This window comes from Phyllobates terribilis, unplaced genomic scaffold (assembly GCF_046119375.1).
Source record: "Phyllobates terribilis strain yellow unplaced genomic scaffold, ASM4611937v1 Scaffold_17__1_contigs__length_24005725, whole genome shotgun sequence".
Lineage (NCBI taxonomy): Eukaryota > Metazoa > Chordata > Amphibia > Anura > Dendrobatidae > Phyllobates > Phyllobates terribilis.
In genome coordinates this window covers 2670001-2694993 of record NW_027362777.1, presented here as the reverse complement: position 1 = coordinate 2694993, position 24993 = coordinate 2670001, and the positions used below count along the sequence as shown (strand labels likewise).

Below are 24993 nucleotides of genomic sequence, written 5' to 3'. Positions count from 1 at the left end.
GCAATACTGCAGGAGATATTCATTACACGTGACATGAGAAATAACTACTTCATGATGAGGACGACATCTTCATCTTCTACTACGGCTCTAGAAACATATTTGGCCAGAGTCCATCACTGACTACATCACCACCGGCAGTCTATATGAATGTTTCCCGTCTTCCCCGGACTGTAATCTTCTATCACGTTAGATCTCATGTCTGATTCACACACAGAAGTTTGAGGCTTTTATAAAAGCTTTTTTCTTTCCACAAACACCTCGGACAGAAATTATTTGATACCAAAGTCTCCATGTACAGTGTTTTATGGAGTTTATTTCTGGCCTTAGGCTTTCGTATGTTACAAAAAATACACCAGAAAAAAGCAGATATTAAAATGCTTCAAAAGAAAATTGGCCCCAACAATTCTAGGAAAAAGAAAAAAAACATGCAAAAAGCATGAGACATATTTTCTTATTTTTTAATATGTTAAATATAAAAAAATTAACTTGTTTCAGCACCAGAACATAGATTTACACCGCAGGGATGGCACAGGTGCGGCTGCAACATAAACCCTGGCAGTTTAACCACTTGCTGATGTCAAAAGCAAACATGGCATCTAAGAAGGTTTGACAGAGTTATTCTAAATGCCCCTCCTCCTCCAAGGTCTTGATAATATGGGGCCGCCTAGTTACTACGATATATAAATGCCTAATAATGGTGCCTGGGCCTGTAATGTACTAAATTCTATTAGGCCGGGCCAGAGGCAGCGTCCAATAAGTTACCTTTTAATGCCCCCATACATATTAGACTAAAGGTGCATGAAAGCACTATTTTTTTTTTTGGGGGGGGGGGGGGGTGTTGGTAGACTATATAATGTATTTGGGGGCCTCCTGACAGATAATGTCAGGGCAGAGAAGGATCTGGCATCCTGAATTTCCTGAATTTCAGAGGTTAATCCGTTTCTTCTTCCTGTAGATAATCCTCCGCTAGAGGAGTCTGGAGGCGACTCTCATACAGATCACAGGAAAGCTGGAATATTTCTGTGTATGGAGGAGTCTGGAGAGATAACCGTCTGCCAAATGACCGTTCAGCCAACACTTATCTCATGTGTACGGGGCCGTTAGTATTACACTGACAGGCAGGGATAGTATACAGCACTACAGTAGTACAGTGCATCATCTGAGCAATCAGAGGCTTCTGTGTTGTATGATCGCACTAATGAGAGTTGTTTAAAAAAGGTTTAACGTAAAAAAAATATCACAGTTTTAGCAACAAGAAATATCCGTCACTATAGGGAAACCAGACACACTGCATAATGTTAGTTAAGTCACGTCCATAACAACTTTATTATACTCTATTATCCTATAGACATCCTATACACAGTGGAATAGATTGAAATCACAGATCCCAATATAAAACATAAATATAACTATATAATGCAGACCAGATGGTATGGAGATGAATGAGGGAAACCAAAGTCCGAAAATAAACTTTTCTTTACTTTACAAGAACTTGATATACATCAGGCACAACATTTCATGGATGGTTCTTTTGTATTATGCAGAGTCAAGTACTTTCCGGTTACATGTGGCACTACATAACTTTTGTTACAAGCTACAACAGTCCAGAAAATCATCATAGCTAGGTCCATCATCCCCTATGGGGGCCATATGGGTGCCCTCTGCTCCCAGTTGACTTGTAAGTACCTCACTGGCTGTGGTATATTGGTACGACTCCTCACTAGTACTCACAAATTACATTCAATGCCTCCTTGCTGTGGCTTTCAGTTCTTCGTGGGATAACTCATGTCCCAGTTTGGTGACACTGTAGCTTCCTCTCTAGTATAGACAATTGCTCGCTTAAATGTTAGTCTAAGATAAGGAATCCGTCCTTAACTTATTCCCCTTTAATTTAATTTCCATTCCGTTGACATCCCCATTATCATCATGGGTGACTTAAACATCCACATTGACACTTCCCTCTCAGCTGCCTCTAAGCTTCTATCTCTCACTTCCTCTTTCGGCCTTGTTGATTGGTACTCCGCAGCCACTCACAAAGATGGCCCCATCTGCCGCTCATCTTTTATCATTAACCTCCTCCTTCGGCCTTTCACAGCTTGCTAATTCTCCTACACATGAAGATGGGAACACATTGGACCTGATCTTCTCCCGGCTTTGCTCAGTACATGACTTTACTAACTCTCCCCTTCTACTCTCTGACCATAATCTTCTTTCATTCTCTGTCAAGAACTGTGACTCTATTCAAGACACCCCCACTCTCCACACTTATAGAAATATACGCGCCATTAACGCCCATAAATTTCTGAAAAAGTTGCAATCATCATTGGCCCCAATCTCCTTCCTCTCATGTCCCGACTCTGCATTGAAGCATTGTAACGAAATAATGCTATGCGCCCTGGATGAAGCCGCACCTCCTACACAAAGAACAATTCGGCATAGACGGCTACAACCCTGGCACACGCCTCAAACACGTCTTCTCCAGCGGTGCTCCAGGTGCGCTGAACGGCTGTGGAGAAAATCTAATCTGCCCGAAGATTTCCTCCATTATAAATTTATGCTGAAAACATATAACTCTGCCCTTCACCTCTCCAAACAAACCTACTTTAACAACCTCATCATCTCACTTTCCAATAATCCTAAACGACTCTTTGACACGTTTCATTCTCTCCTCAATTAAACAGCACAGGCCCCGACCACCGACCTCAGCGCTGACGATCTGGCCAATTATTTCAAAGAAAAAATTGACCATATCCGACAGGAAGTTTTCTCCCAAACATTATGCATGCTCTTCCCCGCCCCATTGCATCTGGCTCACTCTCTGTCTTCGAACCAGTCACAGAAGAAGTGACAAGGCTCCTTGCTTCCTCTCGGTCTACCACCTGCACCAGTGACGCTATTCTCTCATATCTCCTTCAGTCCCTTTCTCCAGCTGTCACCACTCACCTAACTAAAATTTTCAACCTCTCCCTCTCACCTGGTATCTTTCCCTCTTCTTTTAAACATGCCAGCCTACATCCATTACTTAAAAAATCATCCCTTGACCAGAACTGCACGGCCAACTACAGACCTGTTTCCAATCTTCCCTTTATCTCTAAACTCCTGGAACGCCTGGTCCATTCCCGTCTAATCTGCTATCTCTCCGACAACTCTCTTCTTGACCCTTTACAATCTGGTTTCCGCTCTTTACATTCTACTGAAACTGCCCTCACTAAAGTCTCTAATGATCTACTAACAGCTAAATCTAATGGTCACTACTCCATGCTGATTCTCCTGGATCTCTCTGCAGCATTCGACACTGTGGATCACCAGCTCCTCCTCACCATGCTCTGCACTATTGGCCTCAAGGACACTGTTCTCTCCTGGTTCTCCTCCTATCTCTCTGACCGCTCCTTCTCTGTGTCTTTTGCCGGCTCCTCCTCCTCTCTCCTTCCCCTTACTGTTGGTGTTCCTCAAGGATCAGTCCTAGGCCCCTTTCTTTTTTCCTTATACACCGCTCCTATTGGACAAACAATCAGCAGATTCAGTTTTCAGTACCATCTCTATGCTGATGACACCCAATTATACACCTCTGCTCCGGACATCACCCCTTCATTACTACAAAAGACCAGTGATTGTCTTTCTGCTGTGTCTAACATTATGTCCTCCCTCTGTCTAAAATTGAATCTGTCAAAAACTGAACTACTCACATTTCCTCCCTCCACTAACCCACCTGAGCCCGATATTGCCATTTCCGTTTGTGGCTCAACCATTACTCTCCAGCAACAAGACCCCTGTCTTGGGGTCATTTTTGATTCAGATCTTTCCTTCACTCCTCACATCAAATCACTCGCTCGTTCTTGTCATCTACACCTCAAAAACATCTCAAGAATCAGGACTTTTCTCACCTTTAACTCGGCAAAAACTCTTACTGTAGCTCTTATTCATTCTCGTCTCGACTATTGCAAGTCTCTACTAATCGGTCTCCCTCTTACTAAACTTTCCCTGTCCAATCCGTCCTTAATGCAGCAGCCAGGATCACCATGTGCCAGTCATTGCATTGGTTGCCCATCCAATATAGAGTTCAATTTAAACTTACGCTTACCCACAAAGGGCTCCATGCTTCAGTACCCCCCTACATCTCCTCCCTTGTCTCAGTTTACCACCCTACATGTGCCCTCCGTTCTGCCAAAGACTTAAAACTAAAATCCTCCATAATCCGAACTACCCACTCCCGTCTCCAAGATTTCTCGCGTACTGCGCCAATTCTATGGAAAGCACTACCCAGGACAGTTCGATTAATTCCCAATACCCACAGTTTCAAGCGGACCCTAAAAACCCATTTCTTTAGACTGGCATATCGCCTCCACACACTATCTGTCCGTCCCAGTTTTCCCCCATATTAAAATATTCTTCAATTTCAGATTCATACCAGCCATGCACTAAATAGCTTCGGTCAGGACTGCACACATACTGGCTGGCGACCAGTCCATGTATTATTTATCCTATATAGTATATCAAGGCTGTATTATACAATAGATGTACATTTTACCTTTTGTGTCTCCCCCATTTCCTCATAGACTGTAAGCTGGCGAGCAGGGCCCTCACTCCTTTCGACATGAGATATGCTTATTCTGTATTGTCTGTATAAGTTCCCCCTAAAATTGTAAAGTGCAGCTATATTGGCGCTATAAAAATAAAAAAATATTATTATAATTATTATTATGGCCACATTCTGGACCTCATCTTCTCCCTTCTCTGTTCCCTATCTAACATCTCTAACTCACCTCTCCCTCTTTCTGACCACAACCTACTTACATTATCTTCCCTCTCCTCTCTAAGTCCACAATCCCCACTCCACAAACCTGCACACCCTCGCAGAAATCTTAAACACCTTGATCTACATTCACTTTCTGAGTCCCTTCTCCCTCTTTCAAACATAAGTTTGAATCCTTACACAATGCAGATGCTGCTGCCGCTTTATATAACACTACAATATCTACAGCTCTCGAATCGGCTGCCCCTCTCACACATACCAAAGCTCGCAAAATTAACAGGCAACCCTTGCACACCAGAGAGACTAGACTAGAGAACTGAGGCGGGCTTCCAGAGTTGCTGATCGGAGATGAAAAAGATCCCACACCAAAGAGCACTTCATGGCATTCAAACAGTCCCTCACTACTTTCAAGTCCACACTCACTGCAGCAAAGCAAACATACTTCTCATCTCTTATCCTCCCTGTCTCACAACCCTAAACAATTATTCAACACTTTCAATTCTCTCCTCCGTCCCCAAGCACGTCCTCCCTCTCCACCCATCTTAGCTGAAGACTTTGCCTCATTCTTCACGCAGAAGATTGATAACTTCAGAGAAAGCTTTGGCCAACAACCCTCACAGCACCTCCTCATATCTACTCAGCCCTCCTCTTCCAAAACCAGCTTCTCTGCCATCATGAAAGATCAACTTTCCGCTTTACCCTCAAGATCACATCTCAACACCTGTGCACTCGACCAGTTCCCTTCCCACCTCATCCCAAATCTCACAACAGTATTTACTCCAACCCTAACCCATTTCTTCAACCTATCACTAACAACTGGTGTCTTCCCCTCCAACTTTAAACATGCCTCAATCACACCCCTCCCCAAAAAGCCCTCCCATGACCCATCCTCTCTGTCTAGCTATCGCCTCATATTACTTCTCCTCTATGCCTCAAAAAATGACTGGCCAAAAATTACTGTCCTTCCACCTCTCCTCCTGCTCCCTCTTTCAATCTGGCTTCCGACTGCAGTATTCCACTGAAACTGCCCTGACTAAAGTCACCAATGACCTACTAGCCACCAAATCCAAGCGACACTATTCTGTCCTCTGCTTTTGACATGGTGGACCATTCCCTATTACTACAGATTCTCTCATCACTTGGCCCTATCTTGGATTTCATTTTACCTAACTGAATGGACATTCTGAGTCTCACACACCACCTCCTCACCTCGCCCCCTATGTGTCGGTGTCCCGGAAGGTTCAGTCCTAAAGCCCCTGCTCTTCTCCATTTACACCTTTGGCCTGGGACAGCTCATAGAATCCCACAGCTTTCAGTATCACCTCTATGCTGATGACACACAGATCTACCTCTCTGGACCCGATATCATCTCCCTACTAACCAGAATCTCACAATGTCTGTCCGCTATTTCATACTTCTCTGCTAGATTTCTAAAACTTAACATGGACAAAACAGAATTGATCATCTTTCCCCCATCTCACTCAACCCTCTCAACAGACCTATCAATTAAAGTAAATGACTGCTCACTCTCCACACTCCCGCAGGCTCGCTGCCTCGGGGTAACCCTGTACTCTGTTCTCGCCTTCAAACCACATATCCAAGCCCTTTCCACTTCCTGCCGACTCCAACTCAAAAATATTTCCCGGATCCGTACTTTTTTATATAGAAATCAACAAAAAGCAAGGATCCAGCGACAAACATCAAAATAGGAATATGAATGTGTGTTAAAACTTCATGTTTATTAGAATTCCTTTAAAATCATGCTGTTAAAATTATAAATCCAGGGGATTACGCGTTTCGAACAAAAATGTTCTTAGTCATAACCATGTCTTGTGATCATTACAAAAGCAAAGTTAAATAAAAAAAAAGGGAGGAAAAGGAACAAGGTGAGCAATTAGTCATGTAAATGAAACAATTATGCTAATAAACCAAACAAATGTCATAGGTGTAAAAGCATTAATTCAATAATAATAATACGTGATATCCGTTCTCTTATTCAATCCGGAAGGAACTCTGCAATTAAACTTGAAAATATATTGTGCTTCTCTAAAATGCAATACTTTATCTCTATCACCACCTCGATCACTGGTGAGAACCTCCTCTAATGCATGAACATGAAAAAAGTCCAGACAACCTTTATGGACAGACAGAAAATGGTAAGAGGCTCCTGATAAAGCTCTTGTTGTGACATTTGCAGCATCATACATATGTTCGGAAATTCTGGTCCTGAGAGGTCGTGTAGTGCAACCAACATATTGCAGATTGCACTGTGTGCACGTAATGACATAAACCACATAGGTTGTACTGCAATTAATAACCGTGCGGTTCCTATGTGTGTATGGAGCAGCTGGGGCTTTAATTATCCATGTATGGACATAAGCCGCACTGTCGTCTGCCGCATTTGTATGAACCGGACTCAGATAACCAGTTGCGTTTTGCTTTAGTTTTTTGCCTTACTGTGTGATCAGAAGGTGATATGTTGCCAATAGTAACACCTCTCCTATCATTGGCAACATATCACCTTCTGATCACACAGTAAGGCAAAAAACGAAAGCTATCCCACTTGAATAGACTACTAGTGCTGTGTAGGTTTATGTCCCTAGGGTCCCATCCCGTTCTTTCTTGATTAGTACATCCAGGAACTGGTAATAATTAAACTCTGATATAAATCTCAGGCCCACTCTATTGATTTTGAGTTCCCAGACAAATCCAAGAAATTGTTCACTCGTCCTTGACTAGATGACAAAAATGTCATCAATATATCTATACCATACCCCAATATATGGATGTCACCACTTATTATTCTTAATGATATTGTGGTTTCCTTTCACCAGCTATGTGTGCCACGGCAAATTTTGGTCACGCCCCTGGCTACACCCCAATCCATGCCCATTTACCATTATCTCCCCCCCCCATAGGAAGAGTTGTCAGAGGGGCGTTGGTAGTGAGGAAAATTCAGCAGACGCCTGAGACTGCAGGGTGTAGACCCAAATCCAGGACTGTCCACTGTATCCGGGACAGAGATAAGCAGATGGATTCCTGGGTCTCTGATCCAGCGTCCAGGTCAGTGCCACCTGGTGGGTGGATGAGAGGCCTGGAGTCTTTTATCTTCCGGGGCAGCGCGACGTCATCTGTGTGTCTGCAGATGTCCGCACCAAACTACACAAGAACACTTTTCTTCCCCTTATTTGATGTGTTTTGGTGCAGATGTGAAGCCATGGTTTTAAGGTGCTTTCTATAGGACAGAAAAGCTTTGATTTTGAACTTAACGAAGTATCTGCATTTTTTAGGCTCCACATAGAAGCGTCTGAAGAGCGAGATGAGCGAGTGTGTATTGTTAACCCTTTCGGCAAGCACGCTCGGCATTAATCTTAGTGCCGCCACACACATGCAATGGCTTAAATGTAGATGCCAAACACACTGAAAATACTCCGAAAGCACCCGAGCGTGCTTGCCGAAAGGGTTAACAATACACCCTCATCACTACTCTGCGGTTTTGGTGCATTTTCTCTATATACTTCTTCTGAAAAAAAAGAATGAAGAAAAAAAACTCAGCTGCATATTTAAGCGCAGAATCAAAGCTTTTCTGTACTATTAAAAAGCGTTGAAAACTCTACTTCATATCCGCCCCAAAATCACATCAAATAAGCAGGAAAACGCATAATAGAAACGCAGCAAACACCAATAATCAGAGAAGATTGTTATTGCGCCATTTATCGATCCCCATAAATAATCTGATCGCTGTGTAGCGCGGGTCATCACGATTACAGGGACACCAAATATGTCCATGTTATGTGCTGATTTGTGATGTTCATTATTTTTTACAAAACTCATTAAAAATGTAAATTTTTATTTAATTATCAAGTGTTTTTCTTTATTATTATCTCGGGCAGGTGCGGTCACAGGAGAATGAAGAGGCGTGTACAATGTGTGTATAGAAATCCATTCATTGTACACAGCAGAGTATTTCTATCCTGGGCAGATACTGCAGCACAGATTATTATTATTTATTATTATAGCGCCATTTATTCCATGGCGCTTTACATGTGAAAAAGGGGTATAATACAAGAACAATTACAATAATCTTGAACACAATGTGACAGCGACTGGTACAGGAGGAGCGAGGACCCTACCTGCCCTGATCTCAATATAGCTGGTGGCTCAGCAGGATAAGGGTCTGCTGTGTCTGTAATGTTTTGAGGTTGAGGGTTCAACACCAGGGACTCACAGGAAAAAAATAATTTGTAATTGCTCATAAATTTACCACTTTTCATTTATAGGACCAAAATAATCATTTTCTTCTGCTCAGTATACAGGCACCATAAAAATACTGCTATACACAATGTATTTCTATGGGCTTATATGAGCTGCTTCTGGATGCATTGACTGCATTGTAAAGTCAAGTTAACTAAATCCTCCTATGTTCACCATTGGGGGCTGTAGCTCAATGGTTAGATCTTCAGCCTCTGGATACTGAGTTCCTGGTTGGAGTTGCGGGCAGGTGTGGTCACAGGAGAATGAAGAGGCGTGTACTGAGTAATATAATTTAACTTATTCACTGACACCCTCCCCCCATATCCCCACTGAGGAGGAGGAGGAGCTACAGCCAAACATGGAGCGGTGAGTATAAGAAGAAGCCGGGAGAACAGCTGAGCCGTGACGGGACAGTCCCGCAGGAGAACAGCTGAGCCGTGACGGGACAGTCCCGCAGGAGAACAGCTGAGCCGTGACGGGACAGTCCCGCAGGAGAACAGCTGAGCCGTGACGGGACAGTCCTGCAGGAGAACAGCTGAGCCGTGACGGGACAGTCCCGCAGAAGACAGGACGGTTGGGAGCTGAGTAAGGCCTGCTCCCCTACATGCTCGAGGAATAAAAAAGAATATATCCAGCTCACTCATCACTGATGAAGTCCAACAGTAGTGCCCAGGCTGAAAGCTTGTCTCAGCCACAAGTTATTAGAGCAAAAAGAGGCAGGTGAATAATCCAGCACCAGTCACGTGGAAAAATCTGAAAAATAAATAAAAATGACCTTTATTCCAAATGGAATTGCAATTCTAGGAATAAGAACTTTATTGGTTCAAAACGAGTCAGTTGAATGCATCTGAATCAGCGCTTGTTTGTAGAACATGAATTTTTAATCCATTTGGAATAAAGGTTGTTTTTATATACATGCTCGAGGGTCTACATGTAGGGGAGCAGGCAAAGGGAAAACCATTTCCAGAGGGATTATTCCAACTGTAAAATCTCAGGTGGTACTGTGGGAGCATTATACTGTGTGGGGGGCATCATACATCCTGCATAATGGGCATAATGGGGGCATCATACATCCTGCATAAGGGGCATAATGGGGGCATTACACTGTGTGGGGGCATCATACATACTGCATAAGGGGCATAATGGGAGCATTATACTGTGTGGGGGGCATCATATATCCTGCATAATGGGGGCATTACACTGTGTGGGGGCATCATACATCCTGCATAAGGGGCATAATGGGGGCATTACACTGTGGGGGCATCATACATACTGCATAAGGTGCATAATGGGGGCATTACACTGTAGGGGCATCATACATACTGCATAACGGGCATAATGGGAGCATTATACTGTGTGGGGGGCATCATACATCCTGCATAAGGGGCATAATGGGGGCATTACCCTGTGTGGGGGCATCATACATACTGCATAAGGGGCATAATGGGGGCATTACACTGTGTGGGGGTATCATACATACTGCATAAGGGGCATAATGGGGGCATTACACTGTAGGGGCATCATACATACTGCATAATGGGGGCATTACACTGTGTGGGAGCATCATACATACTGCATAAGGGGCATAATGGGGGCATCATACATCCTACATAAGGGGCATAATGGGAGCATTATACTGTGTGGGGGGCATCATACATCCTGCATAATGGGGGCATTACACTGTAGGGGCATCATACATACTGCATAAGGGGCATAATGGGAGCATTATACTGTGTGGGGGGCATCATACATCCTGCATAATGGGCATAATGGGGGCATTACACTGTGTGGGGGCATCATGCATCCTGCATAATGGGGGCATTACACTGTGGGGGGGGCATCATACATCCTGCATAAGGGACATAATGGGGGCATTACACTGTGTGGGGGCATCATACATCCTGCATAAGGGGCATAATGGCGGCATCATACATCCTGCATAAGGGGCATAATGGGGGCATTACACTGTGTGGGGGCATCATACATCCTGCATAAGGGGCATAATGGGGGCATTACACTGTGTGGGGGCATCATACATCCTGCATAAGGGGTATAATGGGGGCATTACACTGTGTGGGGGCATCATACATCCTGCATAAGGGGCATAATGGGGGCATTACACTGTGTGGAGGCATCATACATACTGCATAAGGGGCATAATGGGGGCATTACACTGTGGGGCATCATACATACTGCATAAGGGGTATAATGGGGGCATTACACTGTGTGGGGGCATCATACATCCTGCATAAGGGGTATAATGGGGGCATTACACTGTGTGGGGGCATCATACATCCTGCATAAGGGGCATAATGGGGGCATTACACTGTGTGGAGGCATCATACATACTGCATAAGGGGCATAATGGGGGCATTACACTGTGGGGGGCATCATACATACTGCATAAGGGGTATAATGGGGGCATTACAGTGTGTGGGGGCATCATACATACTGCATAAGGGGCATAATGGGGGCATTACACTGTGTGGGGGCATCATACATCCTGCATAAGGGGCATAATGGGGGCATTACACTGTGGGAGCAGTAAAGGGGTCCTGTACTATGAGAACAATACGTTTCCTCCCTTCCTGTCTCCATAGTTGGGTCGTATGTATCTATTACAGGAAACAGAACAAAAACCTTATGATTCTTATAAAGGGGCAACACAAGACCCCAAAAGAGTCCCCGTGCTGAAGGGGTTAATGCCCCCTGCGCCCAGTAATGGGGTCTCCACATACCTCCACCTGCAGAGCCGCCACCACATATATGGCTGCTCTGTGCGCACAGGAGCTGTGATGAGGTCACAGGAGGGGAGGAGTCAGGGGTCACATGATCAGGGGCCTCAGTGGATGCAGGACTCTGCTGTGCTGGTTGTCATGGTGCTGGATGAGCTGAAGTTTATGTGTGGGGTCAGGAGGGGTTTACAGTGTGGATGTAGCAGAGCCGCCTGTGTACGAGGTGTACGGAGCGGAGCCGTGTGTGTACGAGGCGTACGGAGCGGAGCCGCGTGTGTACGAGGGGTACGGAGCAGAGCCGCGCGTGTACGAGGTGTACGGAGCAGAGCTGTGTGTGTACGAGGTGTACGGAGCGGAGCCACGTGTGTACGGAGCAGAGCCGTGTGTGTACGAGGCGTACGGAGCAGAGCTGTGTGTGTACGAGGTGTACGGAGCGGAGCCGTGTGTGTACGAGGTGTACGGAGCAGAGCCGCGTGTGTACGAGGTGTACGGAGCGGAGCCGCGTGTGTACGAGGTGTACGGAGCAGAGCCGCGTGTGTACGAGGTGTACGGAGCGGAGCCGCGTGTGTACGAGGTGTACGGAGCGGAGCCGCGTGTGTACGAGGTGTACGGAGCGGAGCCGTGTGTGTACGAGGTGTACGGAGCAGAGCCGCGCGTGTACGAGGTGTACGGAGCAGAGCCGCGCGTGTACGAGGTGTACGGAGCTGAGCCGCGCGTGTACGAGGTGTACGGAGCTGAGCCGCGCGTGTACGGAGCAGAGCCTTGTGTGTACGAGGTGTACGGAGCGGAGCCGCGTGTGTACGAGGGGTACGGAGCGGAGCCGCGTGTGTACGAGGTGTACGGAGCGGAGCCTTGTGTGTACGAGGTGTACGGAGCGGAGCCGCGTGTGTACGGAGCAGAGCCGCGTGTGTACGAGGTGTACGGAGCAGAGCCACGTGTGTACGAGGTGTATGGAGCGGAGCCGCGTGTGTACGAGGGGTACGGAGCAGAGCCGCGTGTGTACGAGGGGTACGGAGCAGAGCCGCGCGTGTACGAGGTGTACGGAGCAGAGCCGCGCGTGTACGAGGCGTACGGAGCGGAGCCGGGCGTGTACGAGGCGTACGGAGCGGAGCCGCGCGTGTACGAGGCGTATGGAGCGGAGCCGCGCGTGTACGAGGCGTACGGAGCGGAGCCGCGCGTGTACGAGGCGTACGGAGCGGAGCCGGGCGTGTACGAGGCCTGCGGAGCAGAGCCGGGTGTACGAGGCGTACGGAGCGGAGCCGGGCGTGTACGAGGTGTACGGAGCGGAGCCTTGGGTGTACGAGGTGTACGGAGCGGAGCCGCGTGTGTACGAGGGGTACGGAGCAGAGCCTTGTGTGTACGAGGTGTACGGAGCGGAGCCGCGCGTGTACGAGGCGTGCGGAGCGGAGCCGGGCGTGTACGAGGCGTGCGGAGCGGAGCCGGGCGTGTACGAGGCGTGCGGAGCGGAGCCGGGCGTGTACGAGGCGTGCGGAGCGGAGCCGGGCGTGTACGAGGCGTACGGAGCGGAGCCGGGCTTGTACGAGGCGTACGGAGCGGAGCCGGGCGTGTACGAGGCGTACGGAGCGGAGCCGGGCGTGTACGAGGCCTGCGGAGCAGAGCCGGGTGTACGAGGCGTACGGAGCGGAGCCGGGCGTGTACGAGGCCTGCGGAGCAGAGCCGGGTGTACGAGGCGTACGGAGCGGAGCCGGGCGTGTACGAGGCCTGCGGAGAAGAGCCGGGTGTACGAGGCGTACGGAGCGGAGCCGGGCGTGTACGAGGCGTGCGGAGCGGATGTTTCCCCTCTCCAGGAGCGATCACAGCAGCACGGCATGAGACATTCTTGTACTACACAGACTGTCCTGACAGAACACAGCTCGTCAGGACATGGCCCCGACCTCCAGCGACAGCCGGACAGTCCCATTGGATCGGGGACGGTTGGGGGGTTTCTGTATATAAGTTGTGTGGGATAATTGTAGAATTATTAATGTCTTAGCATAAAAGGATGTACCTGGGTGTTTGTGCCGGGGTCCACATGCATGGAGGGGTTGAGGCGGTGCTGGCTGTATTATGCAGACGGCATCTGCCTGTAACAGTAGTAACCAGAAACTACTAGAAACTCTGCACCAAAATGAAGCAAATCCTTATTCTGGGAGCTTCGCCTTGTACGTAACACCCCCGGATCCGGTACAAGCCGGGCAGATGTTCTCATTCATGTCATTTTCTGCTTAAGGTTCTGCGGTTTTCTGGCCAGCTATAAAAAAGAAAAAGCGTAAAACAATATTTGTTACTGCTGCATTGACATAAGTACAATCTTTCATTATATATAAATCTATTACACGTCAGGTCAATGCTGTAAAGGACAGTAAAGTGCCATGGTTGTGGTTGTGGTTTTTGGGTCTCTCTACTTCCCTCCCAAAAATGCAATCAGAAACTTGTAACTACTGATCTCTCCACAAGAAAAAGCCGACAACTCCATCAATGGGATCATTTTATAAAATTAGGTCTTCGCAAGATGAAAATGGTCTCACAAACCACATTTTTTTTTAAATGTTCATAAAAAAACCCAAACAAACAAAAATAATAACCTTACTTTGATTTTTTCCCCATTTTTCAATACTTTATGTGCTAAATTGAATGTTGTCATTCCAAAGAACAACTAGTCCCACAAAACACAAGCCCTCCGTCTATGTTAATGAAAAAACAAAGTTATATTTTTTGGGAAAAAGGGGAGGAAAAAAAACAAAAAATTGGTCTTGTCAGAATAATGTAATTGCTATATATATTTTTTTAAAATTGAATAATTTTACCCAAAAATTGTGATCTGTTATAATATTATCATTCTTCATGCGAGATTAATCATTAGTCTGTAGATAAATCCAAACATCTGGAAGATGTAGAACAATATATCTGTGATTCTCTTCTGCCAGGATAAGCGCCTCCTTTCTGTCCTTTCTGTGATGGAGAAAACGCTTGAAAGATTCAGAAAGTCCGATGAGTTTTTGGAGCTTATTGTAAAGGGCCTTAATGACGACCTGGGAAAGAAACCACCAGAAACAAAGGATCCAACCAGGTAAGTTCTAATGATCCCATCTGATAAAATGATCAGCTTTATTTCCATGGGATTGTTATGTAGAAGAGATGGGACCTGCAGCATTTTGATCCTGAACTTCACTATGTATAGATGTAGCAAAGCTTAATGTGACAATTCACACAGCGCATTGATAAATTGTCTCAGAAGGTTAGCTCTCATAACAGAATTAACATCACTTATAGTGGAACTAAACTTACAATTTTTTTTCAGAATTGTGATAATTATGGCACTTTGCAAAGCACTTCATTAGTTTCTTTGGCGTCATATCCATAAAATGATCATATTAAAGTGGCCTCCAGACCCTGCTTTTCCCCAGTGCAGGAGCGTTGCTGGGGTCCTAAGAGGTCAGGTACCCCAGCCCCAAAGTACATGTTTCCCCATATAACCTCCCTGCCACTTAAAAGAGGATTTATACATATTTAATTACAGTACACCACTGTTGCTAATCTAAAATACACTATACAAAGACCAATATTCCCAAAATTACTACTATACAAGGCCAAAATGATCCTGCTACACAATGTCCTCTACCATCACCACCACACAGCGAGTCCATATATGAAAGAAAACCCCGCAGGGTAAAAGACCATCAAAGGAGTCCAGGGAGTATAAAATCTATCCTATTTATTCAGCAATAGAACAATAGGATGATGGGGGAAGGGACACAACACATATGTGATTGTTAGACATGTAAGCCAAAAAAAGCACGGCACGCAAGGAAGGGGCCATTCCAGGTATAATGGCTGTCTATAGTATCATCATGGGTGTACTAAAATATCCCAAAATAGACACCGCATATATTCCACTGGGGGCAACAGTCATCATATACAGGTGCATCTCACTAAATTACAATATCATCAAAAAGTTAAATTATTTGAGTTCTTCAATACAAAAAGTGAAACTGATATATTATATAGAGTCATTACAGACAGAGTGATCTATTTCAAGTGTTTATTTCTGTTAATGTTGATGATTATGGCTTACAGCCAATGAAAACACAAAAGTCATTATCTCAGTAAATTAGAATAATTAACAAAAAACACCTGCAACGGCTTCCTAAGTGTTTAAAAATGTCCCATAGTCTGTTTCAGTAGGCTCCACAATCATGGGGAAGACTGCTGACTTGACAAATGTCAAGAAGGCAGTCATTGACACCATCCACAAGGTCCCAGAGTTACAATTTTCCTTTGGAAATCAAGGTCCCAGAGTCTGGAGGAAGAGTGGAGAGGCCACAATCCAAGCTGCTTGAGGTCTAGTGTGAAGTCTCCACAATCAGTGATGGTTTGGGGAGCCATGTCATCTGCTGGTGTAGGTCCACTGTGTTTTATCAAGACCAAAGTCAGCGCAGCCGTCTACCAGGACATTTTACAGCACTTCATGCTTCCCTCTGCCGACAAGCTTTTTGGAGATGGAAATTTCATTCTCCAGCAGGACTTGGCACCTGTCCACACTGCCAGAAGTACCAATAACTGGTTTAAAAACAACAGTATCACTCTGCTTAATTGGTCAGCAAACTCACATGACCTTAACCCCATAGAGAATCTATTATAGAGAATCTATGGGGTATTGTCAAGACGAAGATAAGAGACACCAAACCCAACAAAGCAGACGAGCTGAAGGCTGCTATCAAAGCCACCTGGGCTTCCATAACCCCTCAGCAGTGCCACAGGCTGATAGCCTCCATGCCACACCGCATTGATGCTGTAATTGATGCAAAAGGAGCCCTGACCAAGTATTGAGGGCATTTACTGAACATACATGTCAGTAGGCCAACATTTTGGATTTTAAAAACATTTTTCAAGCTGATGTTATAAAGTATTTTAATTTACTGAGATAATGACTTTTGTGATTTCATTGACTATAAGCCATAATCAGTGGCGTACCACCAATGGTGGCAGGCCACACCACTGCTATGGGGCCCGTGAGCCACGGGGGAGCGAGGAGGATAGGTGAGTATTGGGGGGGTGGGAGGTTGCGGCGGCGGAGGAGCGGGCACACGCAGTAGCGGCTGCTGTAGCTACCACGTGTGCCCGCTGCTAAAGGGAAATGTTCTCTTTTCTCCACTTCCATGGGCGTGGAGAAGAGGGAATATTCATTCTCTTTAGTAGCGGGCACAGAGGAGCGCTGAGCCCGTGGCTCCTGCTTACAGTGCCCGCTACTAAAGAGAATGCATATTCACGCTTGTCAACGCCCATAGTCCCGGCATGGAGAGGAGTGAATATGCCGGCGGCAGCAGCAGCAGCTCACCTCGACAACTGAGAGCTCACACTGCTCAGATGCCAACATGAGCTGCTGGCAGACAGAACACAGCAGCTCTGGAGCAGAGGTGAGGAAGGAAGGTGAGTATAAGTGTTTATTTTTTGTGTGTGCAGTGATGGGGCCACACATACCAGGATTGGGGGGTGAGGAGGCCATACATACCAGTATTGGGGGGTGAGGAGGCCACACATACGAGGATTGGGGGATGAGGAGGCCACACATACCAGGATTGGGGGATGAGGGGGCCATGCATACCAGGATTGGGGGTTGACAGGGCCACACATACCAGGATTGGGGAATTAGAAGGCCACACATACCAGGATTGGGGGATGAGGAGGCCACAGATACCAGGATTGGGGGATGAGGAGGCCACACATACCAGGATTGGGGGATGAGGGGTGCCATGCATACCAGGATTGGGGATAAGGGGGGCAATATATACCAGGAATGGGGGATGAAGAGGCCATGCATACCAGGATTGGGGGATGAAGAGGCCATACATACCAGGATTGCGGGATGAGGAGACCATTCATATTAGGATTGGGGGATGAGGAGACCATGCATACCAGGATTTGGGGATGAGGGAGGCCATGCATGTCAGGATTGGGGGATGAGGGGTGCTATGCATACCAGGATTGGTGGATGAGGGGTAGCCATGCATACCAGGATTGGGGGATGAGTGGGGGGCCATTCATACCAGGATTGGGGGATGAGGGGTGCCATATGTACCAGGATTGGGGGATGAGGGGTGCCATAGATACCAGGATTGGTGATAAGGGAGCCATACATACCAGGATGGTGAAATTTTCCAGTAGCTGCTGCATTTCCCACCCTAGGCTTATACTGAACTCAATACGTTTTCCCAGTTTTTTTGTAGTAAAATTAGGGGCCTCGGCTTATACTCGGGTCGTCTCATTTAAAACATACGTTATTTTAAAATCAGTGAGTACGTGGTGCCCATAATACTGCAGGACTGTGTGGTGCATTATACTATATGGGGGCTGCATTTTACCCTTTGGGGTGTGAAATATACTGTATGGAGGACTATGGGGAGTGCATTATATTCTATTGAGGACCATGGGAAGTTCATTATACTATATGGAGGATTATGGGGGGTTCATTATACTATATGGAGGATTATGGGGGGTGCATTATACTATATGGAGGATTTTGGAGGCTGCATTATACTATATGGAGGATTGTGGTTGGCATATTATACTATATGGAAGTCTATGTGGGGCCATTATGATATTTTGAGGGCTATGTGGGGGGCCGTTATACTGTATGAAAGCAATTATATGGTGTGAAGGTTTGTGTGGGGCCATTATACTGTTTGGAGGGCTAGTGTGGGCCATTATACTGTATGTAGGCCCATTATACTGTATGGGGGGCTGTGTGGGAGTCACAGTTGGGGGAATCATACTGTATTAGGGTCACCATACTTTGCCTTGGGAGTTGAAGTGGGGTACAATAAGGTCATTATACTGTTCATGTAGAGGCTAATGTGGAGGAATGCACCATGGGGTATCATACTGTGTTTGGGGGGCACTTTTATTGGCATCATACTTCATGGGGGCAATGAAAGAGGGATCTAGGACTTCAGTAGGAGGAACATTAGAAAAGCGAAGTAAAGGCTGGAAAGTTGTGAGATCGGCTCTTCTGTGACACAGACAAATATTTATTTATTTTTTTGGTGGGGGGGTCCAATTAGAGCTTCTGCTATGGGCTCTCATGATTTCTATGTGCGCCCCTGGCCATAATCATCAACATTAACAGAAATAAACACGTGAAATAGATCACTTTGATTGTAATGACTCTATATAATATATGAGTTTCATTTTCAGCATTGAAGAACTAAAATAAATAAACTTTTTGATGATATTCTAATTCAGTGAGATGCACCTGTATATATAAGGGGTGTGGGTGCCATCATACTATAAGGGGCTATGGGAGTCATCATGCTATATATAAGGGGCAGTGGGGCCATCATATTATATAAAATGGGGAGTGGGTGCCAGAATACAGTTTATAAGGGTCTGTGGGGCCATCATACAGTATAAAGGGAGCTGTAGGGGCCATAATATAGTGTGCAAGTGGGTGTGGGGGCCATCATACAGTATATATTGGGCTGCGGGGGCCATCATACAGTACTGTATATATGGGGCTGTGAGGGCTATTATACAGGATATAGGGAGTTGTAGGGACCATCATGCCAGTTATAAGGAGTTGTAGAGACCATCATACAGTGCATAGGGAGCTGTGGAGACCATCATACAGGGCATAGGGAGCTGTGGAGACCATCATGCAGTGTCTAGGGAGCTGTGGGGGCCATCATGCAGAGCATAGGGAGCTGTGGGGACCATCATGCAGAGCATAGGGAGCTGTGGGGACCATCATACAGTGTCTAGGGAGCTGTGGGGACCATCATACAGTATCTAAGGAGCTGTGGGGACCATCATGCAGTGTGTAGGGAACTGTGGGGACCATCATACAGTGTATGGGGAAGTATGAGGACCATCATACAGTATCTAAGGAGCTGTGGGGACCATCATACAGTGCATAGTGAGCTGTGGGGACCATCATACAGTGCATAGGGAGCTGTGGGTTCCATCATGCAGAGCGTAGATAGCTGTGGGGACCATCATACAGTGCATAGGGAGCTGTGGGTTCCATTATACAGGGCATAGGGAGGTGTGGGGACCATCATACAGAGCATAGAGAGCTGTGGGGACCATTATGCAATGCATATGGAGCTGTGGCATCATACAGTGCATGGGGGAGCTGTGGGGATCATCATACAGTGTCTAGGGAGCTGTGGGGACCCTCATACAGTATCTAAGGAGCTGTGGGGACAATCATACAGTGTGTAGGGAGCTGTGGGGACCATCATACAGTGTCTAGGGAGCTGTGGGGACCATCGTACAGTATCTAAGGAGCTGTGGGGACCATCATGCAGTGTGTAGGGAGCTGTGGGGACCATCATACAGTGTATAGGGAGCTGTGGGGACCATCATACAGAGCGTAGGGAGTTGTGGGGACCATGATACCAGTGCATATGGAGCTGTGGGTACCATCATACAGTGCATAGGGAGCTGTGGGGACCATCATACAGAGCATAGAGAGCTGTAGGGACCATTATGCAATGCATATGGAGCTATGGGGACCATCATACAGTGCATGGGGGAGCTGTGGGGATCATCATACAGTGTCTAGGGAGCTGTGGGGACCCTCATACAGTATCTAAGGAGCTGTGGGGACAATCATACAGTGTGTAGGAAGCTGTGGGGACCATCATACAGTGTCTAGGGTGTTGTGGGTACCATCGTATAGTATCTAAGGAGCTGTGGGGACCATCATACAGTGTGTAGGGAGATGTGGGGACCATCATACAGTGTATAGGGAGCTGTGGTGACCATCATACAGAGCGTAGGGAGCTGTGGGGACCATGATACCAGTGCATATGGAGCTGTGGGTAACATCATACAGTGCATAGGGAGCTGTGGGGACCATCATACAGTGTATAGGGAGCTGTGGGGACCATCATACAGAGCATAGGGAGCTGTGGGGACCATGATACCAGTGCATATGGAGCTGTGGGCAACATCATACAGTGCATAGGGAGCTGTGGGGACCATCATACAGTGCATAGGGAGCTGTGGGGACCATCATACATGGCATAGGGAGCTGTGGGGACCATTATGCAGTGCATACGGAGCTGTGGAGACCATCATACAGGGTATAGGGAGCTATGAGGATCATGCCACCAAGGACAACATCTGCAAGGAGTTTGTATGTTCTCCCCGTGTTTGCGTGGGTTTCCTCCGGGTTGTCCGGTTTCCTCCCACACTCTAAAGACATACTGAAAGGGAATCTAGATTGTGAGCCCAGATGGGGACAGCGACGATAATGTATGTAAAGCGCTGCGGAATATGTTAGCGCTATATAAAAATAAAGATTATTATTATTATATTATTATCATACAGTGCGTAGGGAGCTGTGGGGACCATCATACAGTGTCTAGGGAGCTGTGGGGACCATCATGCAGTGTATAGGGAGCTGTGGGGACCATCATACAGTGTATAGGGAGTTGTGGGGACCATCATACAGAGCATAGGGAGCTGTGGGGACCATGATACAGTGCATAGGGAGCTGTGGGGACCATCATACGGTGCATAGGTAGTTGTGGGGACCGTCATACAGAGCGTAGGGAGCTGTGGGGACCATGATACAGTGCATATGGAACTGTGGGTACCATCATACAGGGCATAGGGAGCTGTGGGGACCATCATACAGGGTATAGGGAGCTACGGGGATCATCATTCAGTGCGTAGGGAGCTGTGGGGACCATCATACAGTGTATAGGGATCTCTCGGGACCATCTTACAGTGCATAGGGAGCTGTGGGGACCATCATACAGTGTGTAGTGAGCTGTGGGACTATCATACAATATACAGGGTGCTATGGGAGCACTCAGGACATTATTTCTTTTAAATGGGTGCATCATCAGAAATTTCTTCTTTCACCACCCCGAAATCATTGTCCATAGACTTGAAGAAGAACTTTGTAGTTGGGTGTAGTTTGATTGTGGCTTTAAGGGGGCATTATTACTTAAAGGGGATACTCAACGGTATTTGTTGCTTGGAGGGAACACTTCAGATACTGAAACTTTCATAAGAGCATATCTGGCATTATTACTTGCTAGGTAGCACAGTGGGGTCTTTACTACTTTCTATGGGACGCTATTATTTTTATAGGTCCCCTCTATCTGGCACACAGTCTTTGTAGCATTAATTGGTGGAGGGTAATCATAGTAATGACATAATTTTTGAAGTATTGAGGTTCCTATTCCACGTCGGAAGAGCAGGCAGCATGGGGAGGTTGTGCAGGGTGGGAATAGATGGGGACGGTGCTGGAAATGTGAGAAGTCAGATGGTCTTTGTACAGTGTGTTTTTTTATGTAGAGGCAATGGTCATATCATAGTACTATGTACTCACTGTGTAGTGGTGATGGTAGAGGGCATTGTGTAGCGGGATTATTACTGCCTTGTATAGAAGTAATTTTGGGAATATTGGTCTTTCAGTTGTGTATTTTAGGTTAGCAACAATGGTGTACTGTAATTATATATGTATAGGTCCTCTTTTAAGTGGCGGGGAGGTTGTATGGGGAAACTCCTACTTTGGGGCTTTGGCCCCTGATCTTTTAGGACCGTAGCAACGTCCCGGCATACAAGGGATATCGGGGGGCACAAAGTGTTCTGGAGGTTTCCTTTACAGTATGAAGCATTTTCCACACAGTATCCTTCCTGTGTAATATACTCCAGGACTGGTGGGGCGCACTGTCGCTCCCTATTTCACCATAACTCGGCCTCGGCACTGCAGTGCTGATCAGCAGGTCTGCTTACTTGTTCTTCAGTTTCGCGCACTATGTCTTCCACTACTGGTGCCCTTGAACCCTTGCACTCGTGACTCCCACTAGTACATCATATTCAGTGCTGCTTTGGGGTCCGTAACTCGGCGTCCAATCCAAGGACCCTTCTCTGTAAGGCCACTCTATCTCATTGGTCCAAAAAAGTCAGGCGCACTTCATGGCCGCCTCATATAGAATGAATGGAGCAGCATTTTAGCATGCGGACCACCGTTCCAATCTAAAGGGGATGAAGGTTCCTGTAGATTTGAGCTTGTTTTCATTGGACAACCCCTTTAATTTTTCACACCCTGTTTCTGCATTTAAGTCTATTTTTTGGTAAATATTCGATGACCTGGTGTAATTTGTGATGTGTCGTTGTTCACCTGAGGTTGTATTGATCTCATTTTATAACTTCTAAGGACCAGACTTTTTTAATGTATCCTGAATAGAACACAATAGAATTGTATGGAAAACATTATTGTGTTCTTCACAATTCAAGGCGACGTGTCCTTATGAGATCTTTTTCTTGAAGGTATATGGCCCTCAGGTTCTTTATCACCATGCAATCTGAAGAGACAACTTAGACTAAGAGTGGCCACCACTGGGCGTACACCATGGTGCAGCAAGGGCAAGCAATCTGTCCCTCCAATTGTGTGGGTACTTATTGCTTAGGGAATGTCAGTCCAATTCTTCTTTTTAAGAGGGTTCACTGTCTGTGCATCTCTGTGCCCGAAGAATATTAACCTGGTGTTACTGTATTACTGCTGTTCCAAGTGGCAAGCACATGGTTCTCTTAGAGACAGGACCCTTGTTTAAACCCAAGTAGACTTGAATTGGAAAGGCCACTGGTCTGGACGGTGATGGCGGCATGCACGGTTTCTATGTACGTGTCTGTGTGTAGTCAGAAGAGAATTTCAGTGGTGGCCTAATAACTGCAAGGACCGACGGAGGTGTTGGAGAAAGGTAAACGAGTGGCTGCAGAGCGGTTGGTAAATGTGGGCCACTTCATGCGAATATTGGCCACTGATGACTGAGGCCTCCCTCCTGGTTTGGTCCTGGAGCCCCCCGGCCACTTGTTGAACATCTTTCCTGTTTTTTACTGTTACACAAGACCCTGTGTCTCCTGTATTCTGCAGCTGCGTCCCGTTCTTCAGTCTTCTTTCTGTAGCATGGTGTGTACGACGTCCTGGATACAATGTTACTGCTCCATCACAGACTGAACCCCAGAACAATTGTCATGGAATTTGTTACCAGAGTTCTCTCTGTGTATGGAGCCCCCATATTTTGTGATTACTCTTATCATTCTCACTGTGTAAGGTGAAATCCAGGAAAAAAAAACACACAAAACAATATATATATAAAATTAATTTTTTTATTGAAATAGCAATAAGCAACATTGTAATGAAAATATTACTGGTCCTTTAAGAAATTAAACTATGGTCACAGTCACTCTCAGATTGGCCCCGGTGGAGACCACAAAACGAGCTGCGGTCATTGGGGACCACCTGAGAGTCATTGGGACCCAAAGATCCAGAAGAAGGCAAAGAAACCCCCCCAAAAGAATTCTGATTCAAGGGGGAAAAAAATTCCTTCCTGACCCCATTTTTGGCGATCGGATGTTTCCCTGGATCTCGTGTATCCTGCTGCATATTGCTGTATATAACATAAGGTTACATCATGTGAACAATGGCCAAATAACTGTTGGCTGAGAAGTCGTCCTATATGATAAAATCTGCGATGGAGGTTCCTAATACGGCTTCCAACGAAGATGTGACATCATCCAAATGTGTATAAGAAGTAGCGAGTGATAAAGGAGACAATGGCTGGTAGGTAATAAGTCATTACCTGTCTGCCAATATCTTCTTCTGGAAGACTTCAAGATATCATGTATTACATATTACATATTATTCTGAAAGAGCACCATGTAATACCACATGTGTCCTGAAGAGGCCGCTACGTCCAGCAAAACACAGCTGATTGCTGAGGGTGTTCACTGCCGGACCCCCGACTATCAACTGATCGCCTGCAAGTCCTCATTTGGGGACAGGAGCTGTTCACACTTGGCATATTTTGTGATTCATGAGGGGAGGACAGTAGCCGGATATAGACTTTTTCTATAAAGTCAGATTAAAGGGGTTTTCAGGAATGTTTTTATGTAATATATAGGAGGTTCCCAGTGGTAGAGAAAACACACAGAGCTTTACTTTCTCCTGCTGCTCCAGCTCTGGATCTTCAGCGCTTCCTGTGCTCTATTGTGACAGGCTGCAGGGGTGATGGCTCAGCTTCAGCACACATCATTGCTGCAGCCAATCACTGAGCTTAGAAGCTCTGTCAGCGTGGCCACTGAGCCAAGTGATTGGCTGCAGAGCTGCAGTCATGATGTCACCCTTGAAGCCAGTGACTAAAGATCAGCGGCAGCGGTGAAGTGCTGGACCTGGAGCAGGAGGTAGTAAAGCTTCATCTGTTCTACTTAAGTGACGATTTATAGGATTTA

At 46.3% G+C, this 24993-nt stretch overlaps 2 protein-coding genes across 4 annotated transcripts in view; both read right to left on the bottom strand.

Annotated features, from left to right (window-relative positions):
- LOC141176017 (uncharacterized) overlaps positions 1–11804 on the bottom strand; it is a 29846-nt gene extending 18042 nt beyond the window's left edge. For 2 of the 3 annotated variants that reach the window (XR_012253095.1, XM_073659988.1), the window contains exon 1: positions 11746–11804. The gene's annotated coding sequence lies outside the window, so the exon portion shown is untranslated. Of the gene's footprint in view, positions 1–9647; positions 9763–11745 lie in introns of those variants that run through there. The other variant, XR_012253096.1, reaches the window with a different exon arrangement.
- The window catches only part of LOC141176176 (phosphatidylinositol-3-phosphate phosphatase MTMR7-like), a 36242-nt gene continuing 20406 nt past the window's right edge, over positions 9158–24993 (bottom strand). Inside the window, exon 4 of the mRNA XM_073660171.1 lies at positions 9158–9285. Within this exon, the coding sequence (XP_073516272.1) occupies positions 9158–9285 (128 nt within the window). The remainder of the gene's footprint in view (positions 9286–24993) is intronic.